At 44.3% G+C, this 24104-nt stretch overlaps 2 protein-coding genes across 2 annotated transcripts; both read left to right on the top strand.

Annotated features, from left to right (window-relative positions):
* The first annotated feature begins 295 nt into the window (after positions 1–295).
* Positions 296–13471, top strand: LOC135313097 (toll-like receptor 2 type-2). Its single transcript, XM_064449837.1, has 4 exons — positions 296–419; positions 5236–5510; positions 8782–8913; positions 10721–13471. Exons 3-4 carry the CDS (start codon positions 8900–8902, stop codon positions 13101–13103), a joined length of 2397 nt encoding a protein of 798 aa, XP_064305907.1. The 5' UTR covers positions 296–419; positions 5236–5510; positions 8782–8899; the 3' UTR covers positions 13104–13471.
* Positions 13472–19235: 5764 nt separating this feature from the next.
* Positions 19236–21794, top strand: TLR2 (toll like receptor 2). The gene has a single exon (XM_009513418.2). It carries the CDS (start codon positions 19236–19238, stop codon positions 21585–21587), a length of 2352 nt encoding a protein of 783 aa, XP_009511713.2. The 3' UTR covers positions 21588–21794.
* Positions 21795–24104: the final 2310 nt, after the last annotated feature.

The raw sequence follows: 24104 nt of genomic DNA, 5'->3' as shown, positions 1-24104 counted from the left end.
AGAGGGTCATGCCTCTCAGTATGCTTTGCTTGGCCTTTTTGTCCCAGATGTGAGCTGGGAACAAAGACTTCAAGGAACCAAACCCAGAGAAATAAAGTACTCTGAAGGACTGATTTTAAAGGAAATTTTTTGAACCTATTAATCATGGAACATACAGGAAATTAATTTAAAATGATGTCATAAAAATAGCACATGAAACAAGTGCAAATGTAACATAATTTCTATAAATAGAAAAGAATCATTATACCGACACTTGTGTAAGTTACAAGCTGAAAACAAACCAGGTGGCCAGTCTATTGGGTAAGAGTTGTGAAATGCTGGATGCTAACACCCAAAGAAACAAAGATCTTCTTGTGCCCACAGGTGCAAACCTCATGGTGAGCTCAGCGTTGGAGGAGTATCACCTCAATTGATAAAAGGTGAGTTCATCAATTTGATACCTTTTCCCACAGTAGAGCAGATGTACGGTAGACAAATTTTATTACCCTATGGTTATCTCTGAGCCAACCTATTCTTTTCCTGAGGTTGGTTGTTTTTACTGCTTTTTTTGCCTATGATATTTCATTTGATTCCTCTTCCTTTGATAACTCTTCTGTCCAAAAGCTGCAAACTACAGAGCAAATTACTTGAAAGCATGAGTTACCATGCATCCTACACGTATTAGAGATCTGCAAAAGTCTTTTTAGCATTACTACAAATGCCTGTTTTAATCTTTGTATAAGTTCCCTACTTGCTTTCAAGTGAAGAGTGGGTTTTTTTTCTCTTGTTTTCTGTTACCCTGTGCTTGTAATCACTTATTGCACCAGGGTTTTAGTCTCTGCTGGAGTTCCTAAGTCCTGCTAAAAGGTCTAGAGGGTTGGCAACGTTTCTGGAACATCACTATTGGAGTAATGGGGCATTGCTAAGAAAGGGCTATTCCCTTTTAAGGCCATGCCATTGCTGCCTGGCCTGTGCTCCCTTTCTTCAAACAGACAGCATGCCATGGTGGAAACCGCTGGGTTGAAACAAAACGTGAAGGAAAGGAAAAGAGAAAGGAAAGGAAAAAGGAAAGGAAAGTAAAATTTCATATCAAAGCTGCTGACTAATGCACCACCCTAGGAGAGTGTGGTTGGCTGTGGTGGGGCTTGCTCAGGCATCTCCAGACCATCCTGGACATACCTCCACTGCCAAGGCACAGCCACGCCTTACATACCACACCCAGGTAACTTTGGGTGTCAGAGAGGAATTCAACTCACAGTTGGTAAATTGGGGTATTTCACAGTAGTAGAATTCGCCTTGTTTTGGAGGTTGATCTCCTAGCACGGGGTGTTTCTCTCTGTAGATGCTGTGATAAAGACAAAAAGTCGTATTGCAGGACAGGCACAAGAGGCACGGTCTGTTCTGAATCTATCATTATTAAGCTGGTACTGCTACACTCCAGAAAACTTGCAGAAGAGCAAGAAATGCAATCTGAGGATAATTTAGGAGGAATGATTAAAATAACTGAGTGTGTACTTGAAAATAATCTTGGGATGTCTGTTTTCAATCATGTTCAAGTCTGGAAAGTCAGAGAATGGTCAGATATTGGAAGTATCTAATTATTTGAAGATGTTTTGGTGGCTCTGTCAGATTCAGCACACACTTTTCAAATACTTATTGACATAATTTTATCATCTGGATTTTCATTTTTAGTAAAAATGGTGTTTTCATGGGTGCTTACAACTTCACTGTAGTCAAGCTTCTGAAAAGTTGATCAAAAAAATTATACAAATGCAATAGAACACAATAGAAATAATCCCTGCAAGAAACTCACAAACCATGCAACTTTTCCAGTGCTGAAAATCTTGGAAATAACTCATTAGATTTTTTCTAATTTTTGAAAATATGGAGCTTTGATAGGAGATAAATCAGGAAGAGTACCTGCACTGAATAAAGAGCTTCTGAGGTCTTGAAAAACTGAAAATAAAGATTTGGAATTAACTGGTTTTCTCTTTCTGAAACGTACTGTCAGGTCTGAAATATTTTGTGGTACAGAGGGAGGCAGCAGTTGAATGCAAAGCCTGAACTACCTGTGCATAATATACACTGGCATTGTCTTTTTTGGAACCAATACAAAAATCTTGATATTTTTATGGCATATGATAATGATCTGGTTCATTTCCTGCTCAGATTCTTGCCCAACTGTTAAACACTTATTTTTTGGGTTTTTGTTTTGTTTTGTTTTTGTTTTTTGCTATAACAAGCCGTTAAATATGTATCTCTGCATCCCAGCACAGTGTTTTCCATCTCTGTACAGGAAACAAACTCTAGCTGGTTCTGCAGTGACTTGGTCTCATTCCCAGTAATGTTTCCCTTCCGTTAAAAAAAAAAAAAGAAAAAGGAAATAAAGAGAAAAAAAAGAAGGCACTTTTTCAGTGTATTAGCACCAGATAGACCTAAGCACGAGACGTGTCCATGTTCTCTCAGCAAGACAAGATAAGATTTGCTGGATATGCAACATGCATATCTCTTTGCCTAGCCTCTCTCAAAGGAGCTTTTCCTCGTTGCTGAGTGAAACCGTTTTTCGTCCTTGCGGGAAATTCCAGTGCTGGGATGTTAAACCCTAACTTCCTCACAACAGCCTGCTGCTGACGGCTTGCACCCGGTGGGCTGTGACAGAGTATTTTCTCTCCTGGCGAGCTGAAATGAAGCAGAAACTGTCCAACAGTGAGCATAAGAGATCTCATTCCCCACTCTCCCCAACCCCCAGTAGTGCAGCTTGTGCCGTGTTGGGTACGTGAGGACCCCAACCCTCGGGCACCCACAGTGGCCCTGATGGCCAGGGATGTGCTGGGGGGATGGTGCCATCTCAGCATGGGCAGGTTTGGTGCCGCCTGGGAGGGCAGAGCCTGAGGGTGGTTGCAGCTCTGTCCAGAAACCTACAAAATCCTTGTTTTGAAATAGGCATGGCACCTCATTTTCTTAAAAACTGGAAATATGTTTTATGTCTCCAAATACCTCTCTGGGCAGCCCATAACAGATTACCTCTGTTGTATAGTTTGGGATACAGCAAAGCAAACTGATTGACACAAGAGTGCAATATATGTACAGCAAAGAAAAAAAAGTCCTTCAAAATACTAAATGAGTGGTACTTTGGAAAGCTACACAGAGGTATTTCCTGAAGGTGTCTAAAAACCTGAAGAAGTAGCTTTGTGTGTTCATAATGTTGAACCAATTAACAGTATGAAAATTACAGAAAATATATTAAAAGAAAATGTGACTTCCAGATAATGTCTGTTTTAGGGGATGGATCTGCAGCAGCAGCAAGCTGGGAGCCCATTTTCCCAGGTGATGAGACGTACATTTGGGCTGACCTCTGAGGTCCCAGTACCGTGATGTTTGTATTTCAGGTTTCCGAGTTCTACAGCCTGATTGGGCTCCCTGTGGAGTGCCTGTGGAGATCCAGGATTATGAATATGGGAAGTATAAGGGCTGGTACAACCAAGCTAGCCTGTAAGAAAAGCTGAGGTCAAGGCTGCTCTGAACAGCCTCTTTATGGGTCTTAGGCACCTGCCTCCACATGTGATTCCCATCCTTGTGTCTTCTCTGGGAGCTGGACCCCTTCTGCAGGGATGCAGGTGGCACTCAGAGGAAGTTATATTCAACCAGATGTATTGCCAGACAGTCCTCTCCCCAACGTGTGCTGAAGGAGATTCATTAGTTGTTGGTATCAGTTTTATATTTTGCCTTACTCCTTGCAGCATGCCAGGATGTCCTGTGGCAGGCACGCTTGTACATGGGCACCTTTGATCCCACTGTGTGTCCAGTGTTTGTGTGCGGCTGAGCTACCCATCAGCATGCTTGACTGGCAGGTCTGGAGGGCAAGCAAGGGTGGTTGTGGGGATCTGTTCCTTGTGAGTTGTCTCAAAGTTCTCCTTTTGAAGTAACAAATTTGTGCGGTGCTGATAACAGGGTTTTGTGTGTTTATCATAGTGGTCTTCAGAACAGGGTGCCAAAACTTACTATGGTATTTACTGTTTTATAGCTGTGTATTAATGGAAAATTCTAATGTTCCTGTCAGAAACAAATTGATTTCACCCCACCTAAAGTGCAAAGTAAGAAAGGAACTGCATTGTCCAGCTTTGCCTTGCATGTAGGCTGCTGTCTGTTGATGCAGTTTCCTTGGGAGTCAAGAACTCATCAGGATTATTTAGGCAGAAATGAGGTATTTTCTCTTGTTGAATCACGCTGATGCAACTGTTCTAGAAAAACAAGACTTTCTATATTATTAGAATACGGTTCCATGTCTTAGCCTGTGAACTTCCCTTCTAGCTGTTCCTCTGTTAAGGCAGAAAATCAGCGTCACGTTATTCCGACTGAATCCTTTCAGAAAGGATATGATACCTGCCCCCCCCCAACTCTACTTCCTTGGCAGAGAGTCCTGAAGGCTGGCTGTTGAATGAGTCCTGTGGTTTAACTCCAGCTGGCAACTAAGCCCTACACAGCCTCTTGCTCATTCCCCTTTGGTGGGATGGGGGAGAGAATCAGAAGAGTAATAGTGAGAAAACTCATGAGTTGAGATAAAGACAGTTTAACAGGTAAAGCAAAAGCCGCGCACACAAGCAAAGCAAAACAAAGCAAGGAATTCATTCACTCCTTCCCATGGGCAGGCAGGTGCTCAGCCATCTCCAGGGAAGCAGGGCTCCATCACACGTAACGGTTACTTGGGAAGACAAACGCCATTGCTCTGAACGCCCCCCCTTCCTCCTTCTTCCCCCAGCTTTATATGCTGAGCATGATATCACATCATGTGGGATATCCCTTGGGTCAGTTGGGCTCAGCTGTCCCAGCTGTGACCCCTGCCAGCTTGTTGTGCACCCCCAGCCCCTCGCTGGTGGGGTGGGGTGGGGAGCAGAAAAGGCCTTGACTCTGTGTAAGCGCTGCTCAGCAGTAGCAAAAACACCCCTGTGTTATTAACGCTGTTTCCAGCTCAAATCTAAAACATAGCCCCATACTAGCTTCTGTGAAGAAAATTAACTCTATCCCAGCCAAAACCAGCACAATGAGTAACCATTTACACAGCGTTATCACACTCTGCCACAACACCAGGGTGAGGACAGCCCAGCAGAATAATAAAGGGAATCTGCTCCTTTGCATTTAAACCTCCAGCCTGAAGAGCTAACCAGAGGACTAAGTGGCTGGCAGGGTAGGCCTGATATAGAACACAACAAAGTTAAAATTGTTTATTTTTCATTATAATGTTCCTTTTTGTTGTAGTTTGAAGACGAATGCCCGAAGCCCTGCAAGTCAGATTAAAGCACAGGCACCAACGGTGCATGCCAAGGCTCTGCTTCCAAGGCCATGAAAGGATGCCAAGCCGTTCTGCTTTCAATTACATAAGTATTATACCTCCTGCTCCAAAGACTGCAAGCACAGATTTGACCGCTTTTCTTCGCCATCCGCTCCCAGCAGGGGTTAAGAGTACCCTGGGCTCAGCCTGGCTGGCACCACTGCGGCTGATCTGATGTGCTGACACATCCTGGTTACCAGGGGTAAGTATCAGGAAGCAGTTTTGCACTGCTTGCAAAGATTTGGAAAGTGTTTCAGCTAGTATCGCCAGCCAATGGATTTGTGAGTTCCCTCCCTTTTCTACTGCTTCTGCCTTTTCTTTGAGGCAGGGGTCTGGGGCAGGGTGTTGGCTGGGTTGGGGCCCTTCTGCACTGCTCACTTGTCCTCTCTCAGCAGAAAAGCAAAAAGAAGCTCTGAATGTGGATGATGACATACAAGAGGAAGGAGAGGAAAGGAAGGGGCAGGCTGCAGGATCTTCTCATGTGGAACTGGGGAGGGGAAGTGCTTTAAAGAGTGCGACATACCCAGATACTGCAGGAGATGGAGAAGTCAGTACCTCTGGCTGGCAGAGGGGAGAGCGCTGCAGGGGTCTAGCGACTGAAGTCTGATCCTAAAGCCACGTTCCCCGAGTAACACAGCACAGATGCAGAAGGAGGAGGCAGTGGGGATATAACGGTGAAATGATCCTTGTAACTCTGATGGCAGACTGACTGAGGACCAGTGTTGCCACTTGCTTTGTGGTTTTTGATCAGGTCCATCCCTGTGGGGTTCTGTCCCATGTAAATATACTTCAGTTTCTACATCTATTTTGGTCAACACTCATCTAATACAGCTCCCTGTCACTCCTTGCTGCCCTGTGTAGCAGCAGCAGTTTACTAGTGGAGGAGGGTTGTGGCAGGAGCCCATCCCTCTGCCAGCAGAGGCAATGCAGGGACCCAGCACTGAGCAGTGGGAGGCAGGGATGCTGAGAAGGCTGTAGCTGGGGGTCAGGGAAGAGCTGGCTGAGGGAAATATGTGCTTCTTGTGCTGCTGCCAGAGAAGCAGGAACATAAAAAACAGGAGACCTTAAAAATTATGACCACAGCTCTGTCTCAGCCTTATCTATCTGCTGGTAAAGGCTTGTGTGGTGTCTCTGCTTGGAACATCTGCAGTTACAAAAGCACAGGCTCGTTGCAGTTCTGTGCCCTTCTGCTGGGAAAAAGTAATCTACTGGCACAGGTGGAGGTATATTCCTTTTTTAACGCTATAAAAGAAAAAGGATAATCATAGCTTAAACATGGAGGAGGAGAGAAAGCACCCACAAGGTGCAACTTTGTTCAATGCTAAACATGGAGAAAAAGCAGATGAATGGCAGGCATTCCCACCTTAAAAGACAGCAGCTTTCTCCTACTTTAGACTCTCTCATTTCAGAAGAGTCCAAGCTGCAGCTCAATTTGGAAGCTGATGCTCTGAGGGGGCAGGTGGCTGATATCTTGCCTCTGCATTTGAGACAGCTTGTGGAGGTGTTTCTGTCCACCTTGAGCATCCTTGGACCTTCCTGACTCCAGATAACCTGATAAATCCTGAAAAATTGACTCGGAATGAGAGAGAGAGAAGTTGTGCTGCTTGTGGACTTTTTTCCTACTGATGGAAACAAGCAGAAGGCCCACCCTGATTTGGCTTTTTAGGCAGCTTGCAGAAATGAACTGCTTGGTTTGTGAGCTGAGACATGGGAAGGTGGGCAGGGTTGCTCTGGTCTTCTCTTTCTGAGAGGAACCAAAAACCTGGCCCAGTTTAGAAGCATGATGAGAGTGAGCTGAGCCTGGATGTTAGGAGAAAGTTGGTACTTCTGAAAAAAGAGCTGGTGCCTATCTAGACTCTCCACAAATGCATGGTGGTGAAGGTGTAACATAGAAAAGTGCGCCCATTTCACATTCAGTGAAGTATGTGGCCTCATATGTGGTTGTCTTCTCTACAGCTCTTCACAAATTAAACTATATTTAACTTTATCATGGAGTTGCAATTTGTATGGCAAAAACATACAGGAATGAGTCACGTGAAACCCAGAATTAACATTTTTAAACATTTTGAAAACTAAGAATCTTCCCTGTTGAAGAACAAGAACCATTCCAGCTGAGAGGGGATAGAGGGAAGAGGTAGCTTTGGGGAACCTGATGACACCCCTTCACTAAAAGATCATTTCCCTTCTCTGCTGTGTCCCACAGCTGCTCTGTCTCTATTTTAAAATATTGTTATGCTTATCAACCATCCTCTGTAGCAGGAAGAAAATACAAGGGTATCTCAATTTTTCAATTCCTTTTTTGGGAAAGCATCATGTTCTTAATCTAATGTGCAGCGCTAATTTCAGTGCAGTGAGGCTGAAGGTTGCTGTGAGATGTACTTGGGCTTCTGCCTGAGCTTTGCCGCACGTGAGCACACAGATGCTGCTGTGGGCCCTCTGACAGGTGGCAGGAATCAGTCTCTCTCTGCTCTCAGACAGGTATGCCTTGTTGCAGGTGGGCAGCAGATCGTGACAATTTCTGCACGCAGAAGAGAAAGGGAAACTGCAGTAGGAAGGTTTGGTGTTTGAATTTAATGGGTTTCCCTTTCAGAGCTGCTAGGAAGACTGCCTACCCCTTTATGCGTGCTTGGCCATTTGACCAACCATGTGTTTAGTTTAGTCAGGCTAAAATAACTATAATCAAACCTCCCCTCTCAAAATCACCTTAAACGTTTACAGAGGGATACTTTCTTTCAAACTGCGTCTTTTTTTTTGGACAGAATGTCATTCCCATTCTTATGCATTTTCTATTTGTTGGTAACATATGACTACAGTGTCCTAGGAAATGAGATGATGCTGAGTGTTTTGCTAGTACTCTGACTAAATTATTTGACTCCAACATTTACATCAATATATATATATATATCAGTGTATATATTGATAACGTTTTACAGAACCTGCACAACAAAATAACTTGGCTGTGCTGAGATGTTCTGTCGCTCAGTAGAGTTAACAACCCTCAAGTTCATACCAAACAATAAGATTCAAAAGTAGAGATACAGGGAGGTGAACGCAGTTCTGCCTAGGAACTATTTCTGCACTTGATGCTGGAGGAAGTGATTGTGAAAGAATGACTTGCGCAAAATGGTTGCATCAGCCTTTCCAGTGATGGACCATGTCTGACAAAAGGAAGGAGATCTGCCACTAAATTTCAGGTTGCTAAGAAAAGAGCACAGACACAATCTATGCTCATTTTTATGTCCTTAGTCAGCAGCAGCAATAGAAGTTGTTGAAATGTGAGTTGGAAGGGCAGTGTCACATGTGCCGGACAATGCTGAACTCTTTGGAAGCCATGGTTTCCTTAGACGAGCAGCCACTAAAGAAAAGCTGTGCAAACTGGTATGCTTCACTGGCTGAATAGTTAGAGGACATTGGGAAACTGTCAACATAAAGTTTTGTTTCAGGAGCCAGGTTGAAATATTTTCTCACTCCAGGACTGTTGTCGCATCAGACCTGCCAAAGAGTTTCCAGCTTTTCTTGTACTTGGAGGCATGAGGTGACTACTTGGATCCTAGAGTACATGATCAGCACACGAGAAGACAGAAACACGGCATGCAGGACACAAGGTAAGTATTTACTCTCTGTCTATTCAGGATTTGGCGCTACCGTTTGCCTGTAGTACTGGAACTGCTTACAGCAGCTTGTGAGCTTTAATAAGTGATTTATTTTCTGGTGTAGCCCATGATGAAACGTTCTTTGGCACCCATGGCAGGAAACACAGCCCTTCTGTAAATTTAAATCAGTGTTGTTCTAATTACATGTACTGTTTATAGGGTGATGGTGACATCCAATTCCCATCTACTGCCAGTGCTGATTTACAGAAAAGGGCGATAGACTTGTTTGGTTGCCTATCAGCTTGTTCTGCCTTTCCAGTAAAGAATGTAAATTGCTTACACAGTGTGTAAAAGGGTGTGCCAGCAGCCTACACAGCTTTGCTTTTTAGAAGCCCTGAGACTGGTGAGACTCCATGTGGGGGACACCAGAATCTCTTCTGGGAAATTTTGTGGTACTGGAAGCAAAGCCCACTTGAAGGGCCAAGAGCGGGGGGCATGCTTTTGCCTGCTGAGTAGCCATAATAGATGGGCCAACTGACGCTGCAAAGGCTGTGAGCATTTAGAATCACAGAATCGTTTAGATTGAAAAAGACCCTTAAGATCATCAGGTCCATCTGTTAACCTGACACTGCCAACTCCATCACTAAATCATGTCCCTAAGCACCACATCTACACATCTTTTAAATACTTCCAGGGATGGTGATTCAACCACATCCCTGGGCAGCCTGTTCCAGGGCTCAACAACCCTTCTGGAAAAGAAATTTTTCCTAATATCCAGTTCAGACCTCCCCTGGCACAACTTGAGGCTATTTCCCCTTGTCCTATTGCTTGTTACTTGGGAGAAGAGACCAACACCCACCTCACTACAACCTCCTTTCAGGTAGTTGTAGAGGGCCATAAGGTCTCCCCTCAGCCTCCTCTTCTCCAGGTTAAATAGCCCCAGATCCCTCAGCCACTCCTCATAAGACTTGTTCTCTAGACCCTTCACCAGCTTCGTTGTTCTCTGGACACGCTCCAGCACCTCAATGTGTTTCTTGTACTGAGGAGCCCAAAACTGAACACAGTATCTGAGGTGCGGCCTCACAAGTGCCGAGTACAGGGGCACGATCACTTCCCAATTCCTGCTGGCCACACTATTCCTGGTACCAGCCAGGATGCCATTGGCCTTCTTGGCCACCTGGGCACACTGTTGGCTCATATTCACCTGGCTGTCAACCAGCACCCACAGGTCCTTTTCCACCAGGCAGCTTTCCAGCCATCTAAGCCTGTAGTGTTGCTTGGGGTTGTTTTGACCGAAGTGCAGGACTCAGCACTGAGCCTTGTTGAATCTCATACAATTGGCCTCAGCCCATCATCGATCCAGCCTGTCCAGATCCCTCTGCAGAGCCTTCCTACCCTCAAGCAGATCAACTCTCCTGCCCAACTTGGTGTAATCCGCAAGCTTACTGAGGGGGCACTTGATGCCCCCATCCAGACCATTGATGTTTTAACCATCTTTGCCTGTTTGGGGTTGTGTAATGTGGGAGATATAAGAGGTGAGACCCACAGCCAACACGCATATGAAAAGGCAGGACATTGAGAACAGTCCTTTATGACTGCTGAGATATGATATGGCTGTACTCCAGAGATGAGTAGCACACCATATTTGCAGGGCTGAGCAGCTGAAGGAGGACAGGAAGACTGACACCACAGGATAACTCTTACAAGAACAAATTTGATTCTGAACATCCTAATAAAATTGCACAGGTTGTTGTTTGTCTTCAGTTGCTGTTCAAAACTACAAATTGACACTACCTTCTCTGCTTTCTGTTTCCTACAGCAAAATGTTCAACCAAACAAAACACAAAACAAGAACTACACACACCTGGCAAGCGTGGGCTATCTACATGGTCTTAGCTGCAAACCTCTCGGAAGAGCAACCGCTGAAGCAGGCTTGTCCTTCATGTGATGCCACTCAGCTTTGCAACTGTTCTTCCATGGGCTTGGATGTTATTCCCCAAGGGCTCACGGCCGAAATCACAGTGTTAAACCTGGCCCACAACAGGATAAAGCACATCCGGTCCCGGGATCTGCAGCAGGTTGTGAACCTAAGAATCCTACTGCTGCAGTCCAACAAGATCAGCTCAATAGACATGGACTCGTTTCACTCCCTCGGGAAACTGGAGCTCTTGGACCTATCAAATAACAGCTTGGCTCACTTGTCCCCTGTGTGGTTTGGGCACCTTGTTTCGCTCCAGCAGCTCTGCCTTCAAGGGAACTCCTACAGAGACCTGGGGGAAAGCTCCCCCTTTTCTAGCCTGAGGAACCTGAGCTCTCTCCACCTGGGCAACCCATGGTTCTCCAGGATAAGGCAAGGGAACTTTGAGGGCATTGCGGTTCTCGACAAGTTGTGGATTGACGGTGACAATCTCAGTCATTATGAGCCGGGAAGCTTGAAATCGATTAAGAAGGTAAATCACATGATCCTAAACATAAGAAGTATTAATGTATTCTCAGCAATTGTCAGGGACCTTCTGCACTCTGTCACTTGGTTAGAAGTGAGAGAAATAGCATTCAGTATACCTGCTGAAGTGCAACCATTGAGAGTCATGTCTTCTTCTTTTGCAAAGAAAATTTCTTTTAAACAGACCTTATTAACAGATGGTACTGTGCCGGATATTGTCGGCATTTTAGGAGACATGCCAAAATTAGTGGAGCTGGAGATGACAGACTGTAGACTCTTGGGAACTGGACAATGGGAAAAAAAAATTCAGGCAAACCAATCAGAGACTCTTAGAGTTCTGACAGTAGAGAATTTACTTATAGAAAAATTTTATTTGTTTACAGACCTTCAGGTTGTGGAATATCTACTACCTCTTCTTACCAAAGTGACAGTTGAAAACACCAAGGTCTTTTTAGTACCATGCAGGCTTTCAAAACATCTTCAGTCATTAGAGTATCTTGACCTTAGTGCAAATTTGCTTGGAGACCGGAGTTTGGAGCATTCGGCCTGTAAGGGTGGTTGGCCCTTACTACAAACTCTGAATTTAAGTCAGAATTCACTGAGTGACTTAGAAATGACAGGTAAAAGTTTATCTCATCTAAGACACCTAACTCTCCTAGATATTAGCCAAAATAGTTTTGGTGAGATTCCAGATGTGTGTGACTGGCCAAAAACCCTGAAATATCTAAACCTCTCCAGCACTCAAATTCCTAAACTAACGACTTGCATTCCCCCAACGCTGGAAGTTCTGGATGTTAGTGCTAATGCGCTGAAGGAGTTTGGACTGCAACTCCCGTTCCTGAAAGAGCTGTACCTCACAAAAAACCAGCTGAAGACCTTGCCTGGTGCCGCACCCATTCCTAACTTAGTGGCCATGTCAGTCAGAAGAAATAAGCTCAACAGTTTCTCCAGGGAGGAGTTTGAGTCGTTCAAGAAAATGGAGCTGCTGGATGCCAGCGACAACAACTTCGTCTGCTCCTGTGAATTCGTCTCCTTCATCCACCACCGGGCCGGGATAGCCCAGGTGCTGGTGGGGTGGCCAGACAGGTACATCTGTGACTCTCCCCTGGCAGTGAGAGGGGCACAGGTTGGAGCTGTGCACCTCTCTCTGATGGAGTGCCACAGGTCCCTCGTGGTGGTGTTGATCTGCGCCCTGGTGTTCCTGGTCATCCTCATCCTCGTGGTTGTCAGCTACAAGTACCACGCAGTCTGGTACCTGAGAATGACCTGGGCGTGGCTCCAAGCCAAGCGGAAGCCCAAGCGAGCCCCCCCGAAGGACATCTGCTACGACGCTTTTGTTTCCTACAGCGAGAACGACTCTGACTGGGTGGAAAACATAATGGTGCGTGAGCTGGAGCAGGCCTGCCCCCCCTTCCGGCTCTGCCTCCATAAGCGTGACTTTGTGCCCGGGAAGTGGATTGTGGACAATATCATTGATTCCATAGAGAAGAGCCACAAAACGCTCTTTGTGCTGTCCGAGCACTTTGTGCAGAGCGAGTGGTGCAAATACGAGCTGGACTTTTCTCACTTCCGCCTCTTTGACGAGAACAACGATGCAGCGATTCTCGTCCTCCTGGAGCCCATCCAGAGCAAAGCAATTCCCAAGAGGTTCTGCAAGCTGCGGAAGATCATGAACACAAAGACTTACTTGGAGTGGCCTCTTGAAGAAGAGCAGCAGCAGGTGTTTTGGGAAAACTTGAAAGCAGCCTTGAGGTCATAGCACAAATCAGCAACCCCTATTTTAGCATGTTTCTACTAAGGATATATGTCAGTGTTTTTCCTGCTAAGAATTTTTCTTTCTTATTTTCCTGCCTAAGGAGAACTGGCTTTTTTGTTTATATAAATAATTATCATCTTACTAAAGGAGAAAGACCCACCTTAGGCTTTCCAGTGATTTGCTGCTTTGATCTTTCAAAATCCATGCCTATACCTATGATATTTGGCAGCCATGTTGGACTTCATATGCTTTTCAAATACATTTAGCTGAATGTAGGCTATATCTGTACTTTTTACTCCTGTTACCACATCCCCAAGTTGTTCCTAAAAATGCCATTGTAATATACAAATGAAAATAAAAGCCAAGTGCTTCAATACTCCCCCATGTCTGTTATTCTTTAGTTTATTTTTAGTGCCATTATACATAGCACAGCAATTAAAATTAAATTCTGAAAAAAAGCTGGGGTCTTACATTAAAATAAGCCCTCTGAAGCCCCACCATTGCTGTGGAGTGTAAAAAAAGACACTGTTGAATTCCTACTTCCAAATCTGTTATTCTGGCTAGTTACGCTATGGTCCATACCACCATGCACAGATTGGGGTTTACTCAGTATCTGTGAAGGAAGCATCCTGGCATCTTGTACAATGACTGTGGTGAAATCCGGGAGCATTATATCGCTCTTTTGGTTTGGGGTTGTTTGGTTTGGTTTGGTTTTTCTTTTATTAATTCCCTTAGGCTTCTTTCTCCCTGTGAATGCTTTTTTGTCCCTTCATGGTCACCACCACGTGCCCTTCCACCTACCCACAGAAACAGCTGAAGCCTTCTATTTGTGAGGTGCAAGGCTGTGTTGCTAATGAGTGGCCTAGATGGTGTTGCAGACTGTCTCACTTCTTGTTTCTGCTCTTCTACTTTGCACAGCACCTTTAAGTAATCTTTGGACCATGTACCCCTAACAGCTCTACTCAGCTTCCTTTATAACCAGTGAAGAAAATCACACGGATGGGAGGCAATTAATCTTTCTCCTTCAGTATGAGGTATCTCCTAGAACTACTGTATTGCTCTTCACCACTAACAAAGGGAATCTAGACAAGCAGGTAGATACAGATGTTTATATGTTTATATTAAGGTAGCTGGCTCCACCCTGGGTGGCTGGAGTCACAGTTGTGGGTTTCTTGTGTTTTAGAAGTTCGTGTGGAAACCTGAAATTGTTCTTGAGGGGCTAAAGTTAGGCGTGGGTGTCTCTAACTTGGCACTTCCATGCTCCCCTTTGCTTGTGTTGCTCGAGCCTAAGTACAGGAGAGTCTAAATGAGTCTTGATTAAACTTTGAACTTTAAACATGCAATTAATTTGCAAATAAAATACCAAAGCATTGGCATATGGGCTGAGTGAGTATTTGAAAAATGGGGAAATTTGCTTATACACACATCTGTGTGTTAGTATATATGTACATATTCATATATACATATCTGTGTACGTGCTTATATGTATGTACATATTCACACTCCTGTGTGTATGTGTATACATATATACACACATAAGATGATAGTTTCTGTGGGTGTAGCCTGCAAACACTACTTTCAGTTCTACTTTCCTGTTCTAACAATATCTCTAGGGTTAGTCCAGAGTCTGCTACGAAAGGATTTTGCTGTTCACTCTCAGAGAATAGCTCACGGGCTAATCAAGGCTGAACTCCAGGTGAGTGATGAGTGAATCATCTGGTAGCAAACACTGAGCGCTGATAAAACAGATCAGGAGACTGCGTGCCTACAGGTAAGGAGGGCAGTATGTCTTGCTGATCATTTCAAAGAGGTCAGAGAGAGAGGTAGGAGAAGCCTTGGCTTTCACAGAGTACGCTCTTACCGCAGACCCAAACTTATGGATTGGCACATTTAAAAGGACTGATAGTGTTACTGCTCTTATACCAATCAGATCCTCTAGGTGGGAACCCCCCTGCTTACAATGCCAAGCTAAGAGGTGAAGTGGGAAGGAAACAGCAGCATGAGAGGAAGCTGGGTAAAGAGCGATCAGCAAGAGAGAAATTAAACATTACATAGGTTAACTGGCATGCAGGTACCAGAGCTGGAGCTGGCATCCCTGGGAATCTTTTCTGCACAGAGGTGAATCTGCAGGTAGGTGAGGCTGGAGATGCAGGGGAAGAGAGTGGAGCTGCAACCCCAGAGCAAGAAACGAGGGAGCACTAGGAAGAGGCTATGTAATCTCTGACACTGAGTCCTCCTCCCCTGAGTGAGGGATTCAGGGTGCTTGGGGCTGCTGGGCAGGGGCTAGCTTCTGCAGGAGTGGAGGGTGGAGAGAATTTCTGGCTGCCAGCAGAAGTGGAGCAAGCAGGTGCAATTGCAGGCAGCTGGCAGGGCTGCATGGCAGGCAGCGAAAGGAAGGCTTGCTGGGAGAGCCGGGACATGCTGATGGGACCAATGTCCTTCAGGAAAGGGGAGAGAGGAAAGAAGCAAATGAAAAAGAGACAAGATGGATCAGACTGTGCCATTTCTGCTCAGTTTCCTTGTGGGAGGGTGCCTTGTAAGTGCTTTGTCCTGTTTGTATGTTTTCCCACTTGTGTGTTGACACCGGCTGCCCAGGGAAGGTGTGTGAACGTGGGCTGCATTTGTTTTAGGAATTCAGCCAGGAAAGAGCTCGTTGAGCAATGGTCTCAGGGCAGTGGAATCAGCTGTCTCCTCACCTAATTCTGCCCTGTTGCACATTCTCTGTGTTGGAAACAAGAAGAGGCATACCTATATGTGTGTGTGTGTGTATACACATACATACTGTTAAGGCAATGCTGGTGGGCGATAGGTAGGATATATATAACCCACACACAACAAGGGGAAGATGCAGAAGTACTGCAGACACCATAGCACTGCTCAAATTCACCAGCCCTCATTTAGCTTGATAGTGTTCTGCAAGATAGAATCAATTTGCATACTATTGGCATGCTTTATTTTAGCAATTACATTAGCCTTTAGCATTTGTTAGCATTTATAGAACCTCATTCTGTTGGCATTCATAGTTTTGTTTAAGAATATGTGCATATTTCCTCAAATATTTCTACTTGCCTGGGCCAGGGAAGATAACTCTGAGCATGTCTGATGGCTCAGACCCTTTGTCCAAAACCCAGAAACACTCTGAATATCTATTTCATCACAGTGCCTTATGGTATAAGGGCATCTGTGAAAGTTTCCATATTTTAGCTGCGTTTCAATTTCTGTGTGGCTTTTTCTCTTCCCAGTGGAACAGGGAAAAGTGATTCCTTGGTAGGGCAGTGATATCATGCACTGGGGCTATATTTCTGAGTGGGTGCAGAGAGGCCTGAAAGAACCCTGTAAGTCAGGGTCTGAAGCAGAGTTTTTAGACAGGAATTAGGGGAAGAGAATGGCTGAAAATGAATGAAGGTGGGAGTGGGATTTCCCTGAGTGTCTGCTCATATTACAGATGAGAAAAAAAAAAAACCTGGAAGAGATGCTCAGGGAAGTGACAATAAAGAAAAGCATCCTGTACCACCAAATGGGGTTCTGTCCTGCAGTCCATGGTTGGTTTCAGGCTGGTAAGATGGAGAGCCATCAAGCTCAGCTGATATTTCCCACACAGTACCTGTCCTGTTGCCTTCTGTGCTGCCGGTTTTCCATGTGTAAATAACCAATAGATAGATTTTGACTGGCCAGGTTGCCTGGTTGTTTCTTTTTCTACCAGTAAGCATTTCGATAGCAACTTTAAAAATACTACTGAAATTTGTTGGTTGTGAAACTCATCTTACTCATAGCTTTGCTCCTATGGCCTACAGCACTGTTATCCAGCCAGACTTGCAAGACCAAAAAGGCCCTGTAAAAGAGCCTCAGCTGGACAGCAGGTGAGTGTAAGAACAGATCACAATTCTTTGGGTGGGATTCACATGGACAAATATCTAGGTATCTAAACTGTGGTGCTCCATTTTAGGTTGATGGGGTCATTTCTCTTGGATTCATCACACATTAATTTAGGTGTCTGTAGCTGTACGCTTCTACGGGAGAACTTACCTTGGGCCGCATATCTCCGGGACACAGGGCTCTACCCACCCTGGGGACAGTGATGCACAGACATCAATATGATGGATACAAAATGTCCGTTTATTTAGCTGCGTCACATGCTTATATAGCTCTTGCGCTTCCTGTTCCTGCCACTCCTATGGGGAGGAGTCTATCTTTCCGTCACATCCCGTAATCTTCCGGTCGCCGATCCCTGTCTGTTCCCCTACAGGTGTCCAAGAGATATGATGTGAATTGCCCCTAAAAGTTATTTCTCTCCATTGACTTTGGAGGACATGGTGGGTGACCAGCTCAGCTCTGGGCCTCTAAAGACAGGGGAGAGGACTGTGTCCTTCAAGACCCAAAGCTCTACATCAGAGAGTCAGAGATTAAAGGAAAATAACACAAGAGGTCAAAATGTTTATAGTCCTTCAGGTAGGAAGAGATGGGATGACTGAAAAAACTATTCACAACTTTTCCTCCTCTCCCCATATGCCCAACAATCTCAGCTGATTCTGCCCCTTTTGAATAATTTTAAGCAACTCTGGCTAAAAATAAAGCAACCAGAAGGGTAGGACCTGTCTGTATGAACTTGTGTGCATGGGTCAGCTATTGTAAAACAAATGAGAGTATGAATACAAAGTACAGTAGATCTTCTGCACAGAGGCTCAGTGGGATGACTGAAGGAGAAAATAGTTCTCAGTGAACCAGCCTAACCCAATTAACCTGATACAGAGCCCATGATGATCTTTGGGAACCTGTTATTGGCCTATTTGGGGTTGGTTCACTCTTTTCACCCTCAGTAAGATACCTACTGAGGTAGAGGAGATTGTGAGACGCTGAGGAAGGTTATACTTTAAAAGTGCTCTTTGATCCTTGTCAACAAAGCAACAAAAGATGGTTGTAATTCAATATGTAATAAGTGTTTTGAAGGGAAAACAGCAGTCCCAGGCTTCAAGAATTGTTTTTCCAACTCCTCAGAGGGACAGAAGAACTGAAGTCACCTTGTTGGGAGTAAGGATGGGCTGGATATTGCAGCAAGCTCTGTAACACAAAAAGCCATGTCAAATCAGTACTATGAAAGGCACAACTGTGAGAGGAAAGAGAAATGACACAGGATCCACAGCTGTGGCTTCTCTTGAATCATTTCAGCACAGAAGATGAGGAACAGGCTGTGGGGCTGGAAAAAACTGATCTAGTCCAGCCAGCTGATCTGATTTGCAGGAGGCTCTGAAAGACCCTGGCTCTTCCTCATGGCTCAGCCTGACCTCCTCTCTGCCACAGAGTCCCAAAGCAGAAAAAGCCACTGGCAGAGGGGAACGATGTGGCAGTAAAAAGGAAGAGCTAAGAGTCAGCAGGTTACAATGGTCAGTATTCCTAGCTTAAGTTTCATTAGCAAGTATCAGACTGATGGCAACATTATGATGGCATACACAGACATCCAGGCAAATATTTATTTCCCTGCTCCTAGCACATTTACAGTAAGAATAGCTGAAGGCAGATAAAATGAGGAAAGGAGCTGAAACATATGCAGCCCTTTTCTCCCTATGTCAGAATTGAGACTAGACATATACTTGAAATAAGTATTAAATGTGAATGTCACTATCTCCCACAAGATGCTGACTCTTCTTGATGTACCAGGATTTGAAACACATACAGGAGACTCCCTGTAGTAAAGAATTAATATACAAAATAATATTCACAGATACAGAAGAAGAAGAATTAAGACAGGGCTGAGCGAGAATCAGTGGAGTAGTTTCCTATCCAGGCGAAGAATCAGTGTAGTAATAATGTTGTGATTATTCAGATGTTAGGCTGAATCTGCAAGATTTGTGGAGCTGTTAATTGATTTGATAACCCTTATTCCAAAATTAGAAACTACATGGGGAAAAAAGAGTAAATTCAATGTATGTAGCATTTAACAATTGATTCAAGATAATTACGCCTTTTTGACTAATATATTACATCTCTAAACAATGATAAAACAAATACATGTATAGTGCTTTCAACAGGACAGAAGAGTAAAGATTATGTTTTAGATATATCCAAAATGTACCATCTTCAAAACTAACTATTCAGCTTATATTTGCTCTGACTGAGTTTCATATTTTAGGGAAAACAATGACTACACACACCTGGCAAGCGTGGGCTATCTACATGGTCTTAGCTGCAAACCTCTCGGAAGAGCAACCGCTGAAGCAGGCTTGTCCTTCATGTGATGCCACTCAGCTTTGCAACTGTTCTTCCATGGGCTTGGATGTTATTCCCCAAGGGCTCACGGCTGAAATCACAGTGTTAAACCTGGCCCACAACAGGATAAAGCACATCCGGTCCCAGGATCTGCAGCAGGTTGTGAACCTAAGAATCCTACTGCTGCAGTCCAACAAGATCAGCTCAATAGACATGGACTCATTTCACTCCCTCGGGAAACTGGAGCTCTTGGACCTATCAAATAACAGCTTGGCTCACTTGTCCCCTGTGTGGTTTGGGCACCTTGTTTCGCTCCAGCAGCTCTGCCTTCAAGGGAACTCCTACAGAGACCTGGGGGAAAGCTCCCCCTTTTCTAGCCTGAGGAACCTGAGCTCTCTCCACCTGGGCAACCCATGGTTCTCCAGGATAAGGCAAGGGAACTTTGAGGGCATTGCGGTTCTCGACAAGTTGTGGATTGACGGTGACAATCTCAGTCATTATGAGCCGGGAAGCTTGAAATCGATTAAGAAGGTAAATCACATGATCCTAAACATAAGAAGTATTAATGTGTTCTCAGCAATTGTCAGGGACCTTCTGCACTCTGTCACTTGGTTAGAAGTGAGAGAAATAGCATTCAGTATACCTGCTGAAGTGCAACCATTGAGAGTCATGTCTTCTTCTTTTGCAAAGAAAATTTCTTTTAAACAGACCTTATTAACAGATGGGACTGTGCCAGATATTATCAGCATTTTAGGAGACATGCCAAAATTAGTGGAGCTGGAGATGACAGACTGTAGACTCTTGGGAACTGGACAATGGGAAAAAAAAATTCAGGCAAACCAATCAGAGACTCTTAGAGTTCTGACAGTAGAGAATTTACTTATAGAAAAATTTTATTTGTTTACAGACCTTCAGGTTGTGGAATATCTACTACCTCTTCTTACCAAAGTGACAGTTGAAAACACCAAGGTCTTTTTAGTACCATGCAGGCTTTCAAAACATCTTCAGTCATTAGAGTATCTTGACCTTAGTGCAAATTTGCTTGGGGACCAGAGTTTGGAGCATTCGGCCTGTAAGGGTGGTTGGCCCTTACTACAAACTCTGAATTTAAGTCAGAATTCACTGAGTGACTTAGAAATGACAGGTAAAAGTTTATCTCATCTAAGACACCTAACTCTCCTAGATATTAGCCAAAATAGTTTTGGTGAGATTCCAGATGTGTGTGACTGGCCAAAAACCCTGAAATATCTAAACCTCTCCAGCACTCAAATTCCTAAACTAACGACTTGCATTCCCCCAACGCTGGAAGTTCTGGATGTTAGTGCTAATGCGCTGAAGGAGTTTGGACTGCAACTCCCGTTCCTGAAAGAGCTGTACCTCACAAAAAACCAGCTGAAGACCTTGCCTGGTGCCGCACCCATTCCTAACTTAGTGGCCATGTCAGTCAGAAGAAATAAGCTCAACAGTTTCTCCAGGGAGGAGTTTGAGTCGTTCAAGAAAATGGAGCTGCTGGATGCCAGCGACAACAACTTCGTCTGCTCCTGTGAATTCGTCTCCTTCATCCACCACCGGGCCGGGATAGCCCAGGTGCTGGTGGGGTGGCCAGACAGGTACATCTGTGACTCTCCCCTGGCAGTGAGAGGGGCACAGGTTGGAGCTGTGCACCTCTCTCTGATGGAGTGCCACAGGTCCCTCGTGGTGGTGTTGATCTGCGCCCTGGTGTTCCTGGTCATCCTCATCCTCGTGGTTGTCAGCTACAAGTACCACGCAGTCTGGTACCTGAGAATGACCTGGGCGTGGCTCCAAGCCAAGCGGAAGCCCAAGCGAGCCCCCCTGAAGGACATCTGCTACGACGCTTTTGTTTCCTACAGCGAGAACGACTCTGACTGGGTGGAAAACATAATGGTGCGTGAGCTGGAGCAGGCCTGCCCCCCCTTCCGGCTCTGCCTCCATAAGCGTGACTTTGTGCCCGGGAAGTGGATTGTGGACAATATCATTGATTCCATAGAGAAGAGCCACAAAACGCTCTTTGTGCTGTCCGAGCACTTTGTGCAGAGCGAGTGGTGCAAATACGAGCTGGACTTTTCTCACTTCCGCCTCTTTGACGAGAACAACGATGCAGCGATTCTCGTCCTCCTGGAGCCCATCCAGAGCAAAGCAGTTCCCAAGAGGTTCTGCAAGCTGCGGAAGATCATGAACACAAAGACTTACTTGGAGTGGCCTCTTGAAGAAGAGCAGCAGCAGATGTTTTGGTTTAATTTGAAAATAGCTCTAAAATCCTAGACAGGGACATTAAAAAATGAATATGTCCAAATATGCTCTGGATTTGTTACCCTTGCCTGTTCATCCCATCACCTATCTTTATCTTGAGAATAGAGAGCCTAGCTACCGAGATCATTAATTCCAGTGAGATTATTTTCTTTTTGTATCTGTGGTCTTGCATTGTTGTACTTGTTTGGGCTGGAATAGAGTTAGTTGCTCCTAGGTTGCTGTGGTTTGGAATTGTGCATAACCACTGTTGATAACACAGGGATGTTTTAGCGATTGCTGAACAGTGCTTGCACATCATCAAGGCCTTTTCTGTTTCTCTCACTTTCTTGCCAGTGAGTGGGCTGAGGGTGCATGATACTTTGGGAGGGGGCACAGCTGGGATAGCTGGTCTCAGCTGACCAAAAGGATGTCCCCTACCATATAATGTCATATTCAGCAATTAAAGCTGTGGGAAAGAAAGAGGAAGTGGAAGACATAGCGTTTGTCTTCCCAAGTTACCCTGCTTTCCTGGAGATAGCTGAACATCCGCCTGCTGATGGGAAGTAGTGAATGAATTCCTTATTTTGCTTTGCTTGCTAAGCTTTTGCTTTACCTATTGAACTGTCTGTATCTCAACCCAAGAGTTTTCGCATTTTTACCCTTCTGATTCTCTCCCCCGTCCCACTGCCAGGGGAGAGAGCGAGCAGCTGTGCAGTGCTTAGCTGCCTTCCAGTGTTAAACCACAACAATTGTCAACACATGTTAATCAGCAGTGCTAGCAAAAGCTGTTTCATGTAAATATTTGTTGCTTAGATATACAGCTATGTAGTTTATATATCTTTATCTTTGCAAAAGCTTTAGGAAAAAGCCTGCCTAGCCAGGGTTTTTTCCTGCATTCTTCATATAAAACACTTCTAACCAAATGCAGTAAAGGTCAGTTTATGCAACAAGGATTTTTGTCCTAGCTCTCCTAGTTAGTGGATCTAAGGACTGATTCTCAACAGTATTTTGCAATCACTGTAAGTTAAATGTCCAGATCTCCTGAGGGTCATGGGTACAAGGCTTAATGTAAAAAAATGCACTGTCACACTGCAGTTCTGGCTGTTGTAGCATGTATGTTCTATGACAGATAACTTTCTCGGTGAAAGGCACCTATGGAGGATGATTTCTGCCTAGTTTCATTATACCATATGTGGGAATAGGTGCTTCAGAGTAGGATCCAAATACTCTTCCGACTTGCTCAAATGGAGTTTAAGCTATTCTCTGCTAGAATGTGGAAAACTCTAATATATATGGAGTCTTTGAATCCAGCACCATACTCTTCTCTCAGATCAGCAGCCTTAGCACAGACATGAAAAGGGTGTCTCCTACCCGTCTGCTCTCTCTGTAAATGTAGTCCACAAAACCAGAGGGGGGGTAGAGAGCATCCCACCTCAGACATTGTGTTTGCTGTCAGCAGGGGCCATGTTTTCTTGAGAAGATTGCTGGGACAAGGCTTCTAATTGCTGAAAAAGTTAAATAAAAAGGAGACATTGGCACCAGGCTCTGCTTTCAGAGATTATTTACAAAGAAAGGTGATACCTGCCTTGAAACCACAGGAAATTTCAGATGAACCCTAACAGCTTGAATCTGGTAGGCCAGAGGGACAACTAACTTCTGGATCAGTTCAGGACTTAGGCACAGTGTAGGATGGTTCAAGGTAGTGTTTTTATTGTTGTGTTTTGGTCTTGGGCATCTAATGTGTACAAAATCTCTGTTCAAATGCCTCAATATTTGTAATTGACTTGGTACATTGGAAGTCTCACCTCACAGCTAGATAGCTAGATAGCTGTTTTGTTACTGCTTTTAGGAAGTAGTTCTCTGTACAGCCAATGTGTCTGTGAGAGCAGAAGTCCTCCTGTACTTTGGTAGCCATTGAAAAGGCTGAGGACAAACATTCTTCCATTACATCCACAATTAGAAAACTCTGACAGTGCAACGCAAATTAACTATTTATTTACGTGCCTTTTTGCATATACAAATACAGGCATAAACATTATAAGAGTTATTAACTTTGCTACCTCATCTAAGCAAACAACGCCACCTTCTTTCTATGTACTTAAGATTTGCTCTTTCCTTCATTTACTTTATTTTTTAAAATTGCATAATTTCCTATTTTTAGCATCTAAACCTTACCTTCATTGGTAGATGGCTTCACGCAATCTCTGCTTTATTCTTACGTATATATATTAAAGTGTAAATTAAGCTAATCGGTATTTTTGATTTCCAGCGACAATGTAAAGATTCTTAAAATACTGACAATATTTCATCTGTATTCAAAAGCTACTTGAGCTATGCTAATGACCTTTTAAGATCAGTTTCTGATTCCTAAGAAGAACTGCCTGTTCTTGCATAAACACGCTGCTTTCCAATTCCTCACAGCGTGGCCAGGGTAGTATAGGTGCCAAACATTCAGCTGCTCTGCAGCAAGACTTACACATCCATTTTGATCTGGGGTTTTTTGTTTGTTTGTGTGTTTTTAAAAAAGCAAGAGCAACGTATGGAATTGGT

Source organism: Phalacrocorax carbo, chromosome 4 (genome assembly GCF_963921805.1).
Source record: "Phalacrocorax carbo chromosome 4, bPhaCar2.1, whole genome shotgun sequence".
Classification (NCBI taxonomy): Eukaryota; Metazoa; Chordata; class Aves; order Suliformes; family Phalacrocoracidae; genus Phalacrocorax; species Phalacrocorax carbo.
The sequence above is the reverse complement of the archived record's forward strand: the minus strand, read 5'-3'. Positions and strand labels throughout refer to the sequence as shown.

Coding starts and splice junctions, on each gene's coding strand:
- TLR2 (XM_009513418.2), top strand. CDS start 19,236: ATGACTACACACACCTGGCAAGCGTGGGCTATCTACATGGTCTTAGCT.